This window comes from Pieris napi, chromosome 17 (assembly GCF_905475465.1).
Source record: "Pieris napi chromosome 17, ilPieNapi1.2, whole genome shotgun sequence".
Lineage (NCBI taxonomy): Eukaryota > Metazoa > Arthropoda > Insecta > Lepidoptera > Pieridae > Pieris > Pieris napi.
The window spans coordinates 1,047,929-1,061,127 of NC_062250.1; the positions used below are offsets into that span (position 1 = coordinate 1,047,929).

At 32.1% G+C, this 13,199-nt stretch overlaps 1 protein-coding gene across 1 annotated transcript; it reads right to left on the reverse strand.

Annotated features, from left to right (window-relative positions):
- Positions 1 to 1,440: 1,440 nt before the first annotated feature.
- Positions 1,441 to 13,049, reverse strand: LOC125057948 (transcription factor 25). Its single transcript, XM_047661910.1, has 13 exons — positions 12,953 to 13,049; positions 12,561 to 12,695; positions 12,192 to 12,329; positions 11,646 to 11,839; positions 10,849 to 10,922; positions 7,660 to 7,768; positions 7,025 to 7,097; positions 6,448 to 6,558; positions 4,812 to 5,133; positions 4,077 to 4,221; positions 2,552 to 2,693; positions 2,102 to 2,215; positions 1,441 to 1,706 (listed from the first exon to the last, which is right to left on the reverse strand). Exons 2-13 carry the CDS (start codon positions 12,678 to 12,680, stop codon positions 1,542 to 1,544), a joined length of 1,707 nt encoding a protein of 568 aa, XP_047517866.1. The 5' UTR covers positions 12,681 to 12,695; positions 12,953 to 13,049; the 3' UTR covers positions 1,441 to 1,541.
- Positions 13,050 to 13,199: the final 150 nt, after the last annotated feature.

Below are 13,199 nucleotides of genomic sequence, written 5' to 3' on the forward strand. Positions count from 1 at the left end.
CTCGTTAAACCAATTGTAAATAGTGGCACGAGATGGGGCTTCATTCAAATAATAAGGGAAATTAAATTTCTAAAAATATTTAACAATATATTTATTATCAAAAAATAACAAGTTTCTTAAACTACTTGTTTATACAAGTTTACAACACATCAGAGAGTTTATTTTTCCCTTAGTAATTATTGCAAAAAATTATTATGTCTATATTATTAGGAAAAATTATGAATAATTTTTTGAAGTGAAACTTTTTTAGGCGCATGAGGCTATTTTTTTATGAATGATACGCAATAAAATAATATTAGCGTCACGAAGGTGTGCAGCGTTTTTGTCGAAGAAAATGAAGAGAGCGATTGTGAGTGAGAAGGGCGAATTACATTATAGAAATTATATTTTTAAAATTACAATTTCGTAAAGAGAATTTATAAAATATTAATATTTTATGCAAAATAATTTATTGTAATATCAAATGACGAATTGTAAAATAAAATGCCACGTGTTTTTATTATCGAAGAAATAAATTTAAAAAATTATATATTTTTGTATTAATTTTCGTCACTTAATACTTTAATGACAATTAAATTCCTAACATATCTTCCTTTTTCCTTCCCTCTAAGTCTCGGAAATATAATGTTTTAGATTTGATTAAATATGAACAAGACTTAAAAATACGTTTGCCAATGAAAGTTTCACTTCTGACCTGTGTACTTTTTACGCACGCACTTTTTTATTTGGCTTAGAAGGTTGATGAGTGTATAAAACCAAATAAAAAATATCGAGATAATGACAGAAACTGGAATAAAATTGAATTTAAATGTTTGTGAGTAAAATAAGTGTGGCGGCGGCCCTCTGATTTTCTGACTTTTTAAGAAATCAGGATATAACCACACTATTATTAATTATACATACCTATAGAATGAAATTAAAACATTTGGTGACAATAAAGTTATTTTGTATGTATTAAAACATTTGTATTGCAATACCCGTTGAAGCGCAACATATTTCTACGCACTAACGATGCAAATTAAATTTACGAGAAATAAAATAATTATCGAGCTTTCAGCCATAATTTATGGTACAGGTCTTGTATCGCCATCTGTTCAAAAAGAAAAGGTCAAATCTTAGAACAGATTGCGAGCTAATGTATGCTTATAAATAAAGTATAGCACCATAGATGTGAATGTAAAATAAATAAATATGAAAAGAAATACAATAACTTAAATTTATTTCACAAAACAATTTTTTTTTTAAATCACAAATCTTGATAGTACACGGGCAGACACTGGTTAATTGAAGCCGTTAGCAAAAATGTCCTGCTATTTCGTACCATGAAGCAATATAACTACTAAAGAATTATAAATTATTATGACAGTGGGAATCACTTCATGGAAGAAAAATAAAAACTTGACATATTTGGACATCACTCAATAAAAAATTCCCGCCAAAAACTGCATTGATTTTTTATAAATTTATTATGATCATGGATACAAGTGCTTTAGCCGGAGTACGATTCGTGTATTAATGTTGCCAGTAAAGTCCACAGATTATTAATTTTGCGCATCATTATCGAAATTTGGCCGTATAGTTCTCAGAAGTCCCTGCAAAAACTCCATATTGCCTTGTCTTTGCAGAGCATAATTGTATCGATTGACTGTGTTACTGGGAGGACAAGGATTAGTCCTAAGCGGGTATGATGGTACTTCTGGAACCGCCTAAAATACAAAAATATAGATTAATAAATAGATTCCTGAATTAAAATAATGAACTGCGATTTGAAACAAAGCGAGAACAAGTATTGTTCGAGCTGTCAAATACTGACATTGTCATTGACATATACGAATATTTGGTGGTATATAATAAATACCTTGAGAATCGATTAAAGAACGATTTATAATAGGAATAATTGTTTTGTGTAAATAGTTTTATATAATTATTAATAATTTAATAAATTACATGCATAGCAGTTTTTGAGTCCTCATCTCAATCCAGATGAATAATAGTTAATTAAGTTAAAGTCGAATAAAATATATAAAATTTTTACGTAATGCGTGAGGGGGTGTACTGTGTGTGTGTGAAAATGTATTTTTTTTAAATAGATAAAACGTACCCCTTCAACTATTAGATTAGACATAGGTTTGATAATACATAAGTGTCGTATTATCTCCTCAGGCCATTTTTGGAACAACCGAGAGCGGTTTTGAACGTCTGCCATTGTTGATTTCTAAAAAAAAAAAAGCTTAAATATAAAACTATTCAATCTTTTATAAATACTGTTTAAACTTAAAAATGATTTATTTTTCAATGTTGCCCATTAAAAAAATATATATTGTTAGCGGACTAACGCCATCTTGTAACAGAAACCTATATAAAGCGTGGCAACACCGGCGTTGACTCACTTTTATTTCGAGACTTCGTGCGGAACGGACTTGTTACTAACCTAACCTCGGTAGATCTTAAAAGTCTAAAGTACCTACACGTTCTAATCTTTTGTGTTAACTAATAGTATATTAAAATTCCAGTGAGGACAGATTAACTAGAAGATTAATAAATAAAATACCTCATCAATAATGTTGTTCTGTAATTTGTGTATAACTTCTTTTGCGTTAGCGGTGAGCCATTCCAATACGGGCTGTTCTCTCCAGCGTGCCCAAGTGAATTTTATATATAAATTCATTAAATCCTTTAGTGCCTGGGGTGTACTGGAAACAGATTTTGACGTGATAACGTCTTTAAAATCGTTTTAGTCGGGTGACATGTTCAGAAACTTGTGTCACACCAAAACCTCACGAGCGCGATCGCAGGTATAACGAGAGAGAGACGGACCGATCTCCCGTCTCATCTCGAGCGCTGCCAGTCATTCCGTGAATGTATGAAGAAAAATGTATATCATAGTCGAATAAGTAAACTTGTCATTTTACACCCGAAATTTATCATCAAAAGTGTGAATAAAACGATAGATGTAATTTAAAATTTGAAAAAATTGTTATCTTCATTAATTCCTTACTTCCCAAAAACTTATATCACCAATAAGACGTTATCACGTAAACATCTCGATCGTAAACCTACTTTACAAACAACCATTTTTTTTTTTAAATCTTTTAATAATATGTATTGGCTTCGTGCTGTACAGTGTATCAGGCGGAGCTAGTCGCGCTGAGGGACGCAGTGACATATTAGACCAAGGGGAGGCGGAAAGCGACTGTGATCAGCGACTGCTCCTCAATTTAAAGGTTCAATATTACAACTTAGGGAGCGTTCAAGTATTACGTCACGCAATTTTTGGAGATTATTGACCCCCCCCCCATGTAACGCCCCGTAACGTTTTTCTGTACCCAATAGTAAAATGTTTCGTGACCACCCAGTGCCTCTTTATATCAAAAGTTACCATTATGTGGTGTACTGGAGTCGAAAATAATATTTATAATAACGCGTAATTCAATCCCCGCAGTTTTACAAAAGGACCCCCCCCCAAATTCGTTACGTAATACTTGAATGCTCCCATAAGTGACAATTAAAAATGGTTCAAGTTTAATTAAAAAAGATATTTTCATGAGGAAAGAGAGAACGGAAGGAAAAAAAATAATCAGAATTTAGCCAGTAAAGTAATATTAATAACTGTTTTAACGCTTTCTGGAAGTAAGAAATGCATGAAGAATTAAATATTTTAACTAAAATATTATATTATTATTTATCATATTTTGACCTATGGCCGCAGATATATTAATTGTGGCAATTAACCTTTGGATTATTATTACATTTTTGTTTAATACATTTAATTATTTATATTTTTTCTTAAGATTTTCTTTCATTTAATTTTAGTTAAGTAGATGTTATTTGAGTTGTTTTTTGCAATTAATTATGCACTTCTTGTATTTTACCCTCTGTAGGTGTTTCTTTTTTTATTGTTCCATATTAGGGTTGCCTGGAAGAAATCGCTTGTTAGCGATAAGGCCGCCCGTTGCCTAATAACTTATGTAACCTGCTCTTTTTTTTTATATGTATGATTTTGAATATTATGGTATCGAAGTGTAAATAAATACAAATAAAAACTAATACCTTAAAACCTATTAGGAAAAAAATACCTGAGAGATGCGAATTCATTGAAGAATTTACATTTCCGTATCTCCTCCGGCACAGCTTGATTGCAGCTCTCAATCAGTTTTATAAGCACAAATGGGAACCTTAAAAGCGTCTTCTGTAATCTATCATTTGCTTCTTCGGGTGTTACTGAAAACAATTATAATTAATTTAAGATTAATCCTCGCAAAATTTAATACAGATATAGCAATATTTTAATAGGGGTTTAATTAATATGAATGATTTTTAGGCATCGGTCAAAGTCGGTCGGAACTTAATACCCGTTATAAATCATTTATCATTTAATACTTTTGATTAGGGGGCGTCCATAAATTACGTGAGGATTTTAAGGGGGGGGAGGGGGTCGAGTCAAATCTCATTTAATCTTACGTTGGAGAGAGGGGGGGGGTCTCGGCAAAATATATCACGCAATTTCTTTCTGATTAAAAAAAAAATTTGGAAAACGGTTGATCCTAAAGGCCATCTCTGCAACTTCCCGCTAACTCCATACCTAAAAACCTAGATTTTTGACCTAATTTGACCGAACTAATTAGACTTATGTTTTCTGTTTCGTATATTTTGTTTAACAATGAAATCTGTTTGAGGTATGTATATTGTCTAAGTGTTTTCTCTTATAATATGTAAATGTGTAGGTGTAAGATTACCTATAAATAAACAAATAAAATTCCTACACACAATTAATATCTTGTAAAACAGAAAATACTTAATCAAATGTATACCTTTCCTATTCTTCGCTTTCGAAAGATGATAACAACACATCGCCTGCGAATACTGAAGATTGAACATGAACTCTCCATCCCGATTTCGGTTCCAATATTCTACCGAGTCATATAACCATTTATGCTCCCTTGATCTTATCGCAAACGTGTCGATAATGAAGATAACGGCTAACGGGTCGTTAGGGTCCAAGTTTAGGAGGGCCTTGACGACCTCCAACGCCGTTCTGTGGCAGGCACGATTTGATAACAGGTGAGCGAATTTCAATAGGGCCACGTGGAATGGCCGATTTTCAAGGTACTTGTACTCTAGACGGCTTCTTCGCTGAAAGTATTAACTTAAGGTAATTTTTGAAGTGGAAACTTATTTAGTATCGTTTTGAAGGTCGATGAAACGAAAAAGCGACAGTTAAAATGAGATAGGAAGTTTATACACTGTATAATGCTTTCCATCTCATTTTCTCCCACGTTAATTATTTCGACTATGTGTTTGCGTGTTGTTCCCACGAGAATGTAAGCGCGTGCTCCCATTTCACCATGCCTCCTGCTGATAGGGGACAAGTCTTTGTTTTTAATTTATGTTATTATTATTAATTACTTAAGATGTCATGTGGAACATGGTGTAATGGTTGCAGCTCCTAACAAACGTTGTGTAAAAAAAAAAGTGGCGGAGAGTTTATTGCCAGTTCTTCTCTTCCGTTCTACGCCCTTGATTTGAGAACTGGCAGTAAATGTAAAATTAGAAGCATTAATATTTATTTCGTTCTTATGACGAATCACAAGTGTACATTGTGTTACCTACGTTAATAAATGATTTTTGAATTTGAATTTTTTGAATTTGTTAAGTTTAACGTTTTTTTTGACGATCATAAGTGTGATCTATATGATTAAATGAATTTTGAATTTGAATTTAAATCTTTTGAATTTATTTGTCTGTCGCTTTTTCGTTTCATCGACTTAAAAACTTTAATTATTTTAGTTTTAATCAAAATTAAATATTGCTATTAAAATTACATTCCTCTCACTATCTTGAAAGCAAAATATTTGAAGTTTTCACTTCTACCACGACTCAAAGTGCCCGATTGGCAAATGTTAGTTCGCGATCGGAAGATGGCGTTCTTTTGTTTCGGAGGCAAAAGCTCACCCAAAGATCGCTGCGCCAACGATGTAAGATAATATAGATAAAAAATAATAAAAAATCAATCAATAAAAAAATCAAAAAATCAATGACCCTTTTAGGTCGGGGCCTCAGATTTCTGTATTTGCTTCATGACCATTTCTTAATCTAATAGGCAAGTAGGTTATCAGCCTTCTGTACCTGACGCACGCATCGACTTTTTTGGTCTAGGCCCGTTCAAGCGAATGTTAAATGCGCACATAGACAGGCTATTGGTGCACAGCCGGGGATCGAAACTACGACCTCAGGGATGAGAGTCGCACGCTGAAGGCACTAGGCCAACACTGCTCAAAAAATATGATCAAAGTCAAGACGTATATTATAAGTTTTGACTAGTCATAATAACCGCTAATTAAATACCATAGCAATAACATAACTCTTTCTAAAAACTAAACTAAGCTAAATTACGAAATATTTCGGTAGAAATAAATTAGTACAATTAAGTAGAGCAAATAAACTCACCCCAGTAAGAGAAAAACACGGATGTGCAACAAACTGCATATATGCTATCGCCTGCTCTATAACTTCATTCGCCCTTGAATTTTCCTCTACCATAAAATATCTGTCAGCTACCTGCAATTAAACACACAAATTATCAAAACCTAAAATAAATACATTTTATGTATTTTTTACGAATTGCGAGCTATAATCGATTCTAAAATGATTAATGACGTAATGTCTAAACAGAATATTAAAAAAATTGGTCACAGAAATTAGGAGTCAAATGTCAAGTTTCTATCACCAAAAAGTGACAGATAATCTTTTGGCGTGAAAGTTCTTGTCTCTATGGCATTTTAAATTTGATGTAATCTATGGCAGTCTCAAAGTTAGAAGACTCGCTAGTAAGTGGTATTGACCAATTTTGATAATTTTTGGTATAGATTCTAGATAGACTTTTCAGACACCTCTTGGGCAATATCAGTTATTTATATTAAGTGATACAAATTATATGACACGAATAAATATTGTTTCCCCGAGAATCAAATCCAGCAAAATGGTTATACGGCATCAACTTCTGAGTCACAAAGGATTATATTACCTCCAATAATGCTTCCACGTGCATTTCATTAAACAAAAAATCAATTTGTGCCATTCCTCCCACCGTCTGTGCACTGAAAAAAAATAAAAAATCAATATCATTTATTCATATAAGTAACATAATGTTTATTTGTATATTTTACACCTTGGGTTACATTATCGAAGATTTAATATGGATCACTACCGTTTATCGTTAAAGGGGTCTTTTTTATTTTATTTTTAAATAATTATTTATAATTACAGTTTTTCATTATACAATTTAAAATTTACTGACTGTATTTTGTTAACAATTTCCAAGTAATTTCTTCCGAAAACCTATCATAACTTAAAATAGGTTGGGAAACACTCCTATACCCTGTGTTAAATTTATATTTATAATAAATACTCAAACTCAAAATATCTTTATTCATGTAGGTAAACAAGTACACGTCTTATGAATCGTCAAAAAGAAGTTAAATTAATTGTAAATTTACATTTACTACCAGTTCGCAAGTCAAGGGCGTAGAGCGGGTAAGAAGAACTGGCAAGAAACTTTCCGCCACTCTTTTTAATCGCCAAGTATTGTCATACAAATTGTTTGAACTGGAGCAAATCAATCCCAAGGATTAGGATCATTTAATTATAAGTAATACATACGATTTAATTGTTTCTAAAAACACTTGGTGTAAATTTCTATATTCCTTATTGTGGTCAAACACAAAATATGTGACGTCCTTATCAGAGTTCTTTATTGACATTGATAAACCTGGAAAAAATATTACATTGTTAATTTTACTGCAGTAGACATTACAAGTAACGAATATTTAATAAAGTTAAAGAATTTTTCGGTACTTAGTAACATTGGTATCCCCTAATAGGCTGCATTTAAAATACACCTTAACATAAGGCAGGAAAATCACTATATACGGAATTGCATTCAAGAGAATAAAAAAACTTGCAATCAAAATTGCAAACTGGATTAAGTTTGTAGTATAAACATATTATTTATTTATTTCAAATGTTTATTATTTAAAGATAAACAGTCTTATATATTAGAAATTAAATTTCATTAAAACTTTTTGTCGACAGTTTACATAAACATATTTTTATCGACACTCGCACACAACTACAAAAACTGATCTGGTTCGTTACGTACGTATGTACGCTCGCGAGCAGGTATTTAGTAGTGCGTACGCCAGTGAGACTAATTGTTAGATGCTTCACGCTTTATATATAGACCACAAGCCCATGAACAAAAAATACCTGTGAAATGACCCAACCTGAATTACGCTTAGAAGGCTGTTACTATATCTGAAAATAGCTCTGAGCACTATGCCGTCATTTCTGAGCGGTACATGTGAGTACGTGATTGAATGGACTTTCTCAGGTACAATGGGGGAATTTCGACTAATTATTAATGTACGGCTTTGTTATAAGTGTATAGATGATTAAAAATAAATGTCGAAAAACCTAGTGCCGTACAAAAGTGATGGTGCCGGAAGTCGGTGCAAATTTTTAATTCGACGACAGTTGCAGAAGCAATATAGGTCATTTATTACTGTACGGCATTTGTGTGATTCCTTTTGGACACATATACAGATACTTTACCCGTAAACGCCGTACATATTCCCAGCGGAGCGGTCGAAAGCCAAGGGTCGCAACATATGTCTGATTAGCATATAGGTGATGATGATATGAAACAACATAAAATTAAATGATCTTGAGAGTACTTCACAAATAGATAACATTTTCCAGCATGCCGTACATTTTTTGTGGAACACATAGGTGTATGGGGTAAAATACTTTCCTCAGAAAAGAGTCATTTTCCGGTGACTTTTATCTGTACGGCAATAACACAGGTTATTAATACTTTAGACAATCTTCAATAAAAGATAAATGCCGTACACTTTCGATAGTCCGCTACCACCGCCTACCAATACAGGGCGTCCCAAAGTTATGGGAAATGAAGGGAAAGTACCTTAAATATCGTAGATAGGGTATTTTACTAAAAGAAGACTTTATGTTATTTTTAAAAGTTATTAATTCTGCATTCAAAGATTTTTTAAAAATTACTTGCCTCGTCTGGGAATCGAACCGACTTAAATGTAAAAAAAACACCCCTACTTTTATGATGCCAATCGAAAGAATGGCCAAAAACTAATAACTCTTCTTAAGTAACATAGTATTTTAAAAGAAAGGAACAGAATGAATATATCTTTTTAATCAAATTAAAAACATTATCTATCGTATTCGGCCTAAAAAAATCCCCTACGAGTCTGTTCCTTTAGAAAAGTTATTAGGTTTTGGCCATTCTTTCGATTGGCATCATAAAAGTAGGGGTGTTTTTTTTTTAATTTAAGCCGGTTCGATTTCCAGACGAGGCAAGTAGTTTTTAAAAAATCTTTGAATGCAGAATTACTAACTTTTAAAAATAACATAAAGTCTTCTTTTAGTAAAATACCCTATCTGCGATATTTAAGGTACTTTCCCGTCATGTCTCATAACTTTGGGACGCCCTGTATTATATTTTTATTTTTGTTAAAAATATTTTTCCTTTACCTCTCTCTGCTGGTACGATAAGACTGTAAATATACTTTACAGCCTTATGGTAGTATACTCAGATATGTACAGTTATTAATGACCTTAAGGGACACCTCAAACGTCGTCGAAGTTTTTATCAGCTGTAAAGAATAATCTGGAGTAAAATGTACGGCATCTGGTTTTTTTTGTTTATTTATATTTGTTTCATATAAAATAACAATAATCTTTGAAAATATTACTCCCCATATTACTCTAGGAGCATTTGAAAAGTCATCTAAATTTCGGAAATTTCATATATTTTTTATCATAATATTTTTATTTGTTACCATTTATAATGAACGGCTATAATGTACAACGGTAATATTTAGTAACATTATGTAAAAAAACAAGTTGCCGTACATTATTCTCTGATCTTACAGCAGTAAGAACTTGGTAAATCCTGAAATTTCGATAAATATTTAATTACACAAATATTAACTATAATATTTGGACGGCATAATTATAAAACATTATTGTCCGTGTTAAATAATATTTTGAACATGTTGCCGTACATTTTACAATGACCTTAGGGTATATGGGTGTAGGGGTAGGGTTCCGACCCTTGGCTTTCGACCGCTCCGCTGGAAATATGTACGGCGTTTACGGGTAAAGTATCTGTATATGTGTCCAAAAGGAATCACACAAATGCCGTACAGTAATAAATGACCTATATTGCTTCTGCAACTGTCGTCGAATTAAAAATTTGCACCGACTTCCGGCACCATCACTTTTGTACGGCACTAGGTTTTTCGACATTTATTTTTAATCATCTATACACTTATAACAAAGCCGTACATTAATAATTAGTCGAAATTCCCCCATTGTACTTGAGAAAGTCCATTCACTCACGTACTCACATGTACCGCTCAGAAATGACGGCATAGTGCTCAGAGCTATTTTCAGATATAGTAACAGCCTTCTAAGCGTAATTCAGGTTGGGTCATTTCACAGGTATTTTTTGTTCATGGGCTTGTGGTCTAATATATTTTGAAATCGTAAACGTTCGTTACGTTAAAAATCCTATACTTGACGCTGGCGGCTGGCTAATGCACAAATCGTGCCAGTGCCATAAAAAAAAAAAGACTGCATTAAAAAAATTACATGTCAAATTGATAAAATCCTAATTAGTTTTTTAATTGTCTATGCTTTTTCTAGTATTTCTATACATTGCCAATTATACTGGTTAATGAATAATTGTAATAATTTGATTAATTTGGTTTGACATATCCCAAATGAAATTTGTGTTGGTTGTAAATATTAACTTACCGTGTTTGGTAAAGGCATACATATTCTGGGTCACAATATTTTTCTGGTATTTCATTTTTCGTAGTCTTTGTCGTCTGAAATTTAATGCAAATAAATACTTGTTGGACTCATATTATTACTCATAAATTATAATAAATAAATCAGTGGTGTTACACCCTTTTTAGGTCTTGGCCTCAGATTTCTAAATCTGTTTCATGATCATTTTTAAATCTAATAGGCAAGTAGGTGATCAGCCTCCAGTGCCTGACACACGCCGTCGATGTTTTCGGTCGGTCGACATGTCGGTTTCCTCATGTTTTCCTTCATCGTTCAAGCAAAAATTGAAAAAATGTTAAATGCGCACGTAGAAAGAAAATCTATTGGTGCACAGCCGGGGATCAAACATACAACCTCAGGTATGAGAGTCGCACGCTGAAGCCACTAGGCTAACACTCATAAATTATACTCAACATAATATTTGGTGAAAACATTTTTAATTCTTAGCCAGCTGCAATAGCTCATATGATCTTATTCCAATTTTCTCACTCCATTTGAATTTGAATGCTTAATCAGTTGATTTGATAAACTGATGCAAAAATGTGTCAGTTCCATTGCCTAGCATGATTTTTATTGGTGTCTTGGCTCTGACTTTGGCAGGTATTACACATTTATATTCAATATCATGAATATGAAATTATTAAAGACCTACATTTTCTACAATGTTCTACTTGACTATGACTACACTCCAACTGAATACTTATAGAACATTCGCATAAAATTTTTAAAGGCAAGTAACCACTATACCTGAAAAAAATTACCTAATTTCGTCTTCATCATCTTCAGGTCCAAAGATTCGGACCATTTCATTGTTCGAATCTAAATTTTTTTGCTGAACAGAAAACAACATATTCTCTTCCTCTAATCTCTTGTCTTTCTTTTGTGATTCTTGTTGTGGTTTTGGTTCACCAAGTAGCGCATTTACTTCCCTAACTGACTTGTCTATTTCATCCAACTGAAATATTAAACAGTTTGTAAGAAAAAGAGGTTTGGTATGCAAGCTGTTTCAAATAAAAAAGATTGTTACTCAGAAGTCAGCAGAGACAAGCGCAGAATACTATATTTTATCTTTCAGCTGAGAAAGTCTTATATACATAAACTAATCTAAGATAATCCTGCTGTTAATATATTTAGATACAGTGCAAGGTCTGAAAATTGTGTGAGTCAAGTACTGGCTTTAACCTATGTTATGATAAAGTATAAAGGGGCAGTTTATGGTATAAATACATTCATTAATAGTGAATAATATATTAGTGGTATTAAATATGATTTTAAGTTCAATAAAATATTAAGAAATAATACTTTACATCAAAAGTATTGGATTTTCCTTTTTTATTTTTTCTGTTATTTCTTTTCTTCTTTTTATCTACATTAAGACACTCTGGCTCTTCAGTCTCAATTATATTGTCTTCTACTTCAGGATCTGGTGCTGAATCTAACTCAAGCTAAAACAAAGATAATAATTATTTTGAAAAAAGCTCATTGTTTTAAAGGATGATGATTGATGATATTAAATTACATATTTAAGCCATAAACATATATTATTTTTGAGAAAACAATCAGCTTGATAATAATGCAGATCCCAAGACCTGAATGGTTGCTCATGGAAGTTATATATCATACAAGGTAGTCCTTAAAGAAGACTTTAAAAAAATAAGCTTTCAATTCTTACTTACAGCAGCATAAGTTCCACCTTGTTTTTTAGCATATAGAGGTACAAAGTCATCGTCATCACTTTCATCAGGAGGTGGAAGAGCTGTACTTCCTAAAATTTTTCTCATATGGCGAGTAGACATTTTAAACCTTTATTTCTGAAAAAACAATGTATCCTATTAATATATTTTATAGTTTTAAAAACGCATTTTATAAATATATCATAATGTTCAAATAATTTAATTTATTCAATACTAATCTATCTAATATAAATAAAAACTCAATCTTGAGTACAATATTTTTGTGCAGTTTTCTGTTTTCGAAGTAGTTTTTGCAGGAGCTAGGTTAGATTACTTTCCTTATACGTTATTTTTTTGCTGAGTATCAAAGTTTATTCAATTTACAGGTTACTTACCAATAATACATATACTTAACTTGAAACAATTTTTATTCATAAGCCAAAAATTAAAACGCTATTTTTGTTATAACTATGACTATCAACGCACGCAATGTTAACTGTTAAGTTTATTGAAGATCTGTCAGTATTCAGCTGACATACTCATTACACCCTACACTGTCAAGTGTCAATCACAAATTACATATAATAGCTGTCAGTTGTGGTGTATAAAACTCACAATATCATTTTCTATCGTCGTGATAGA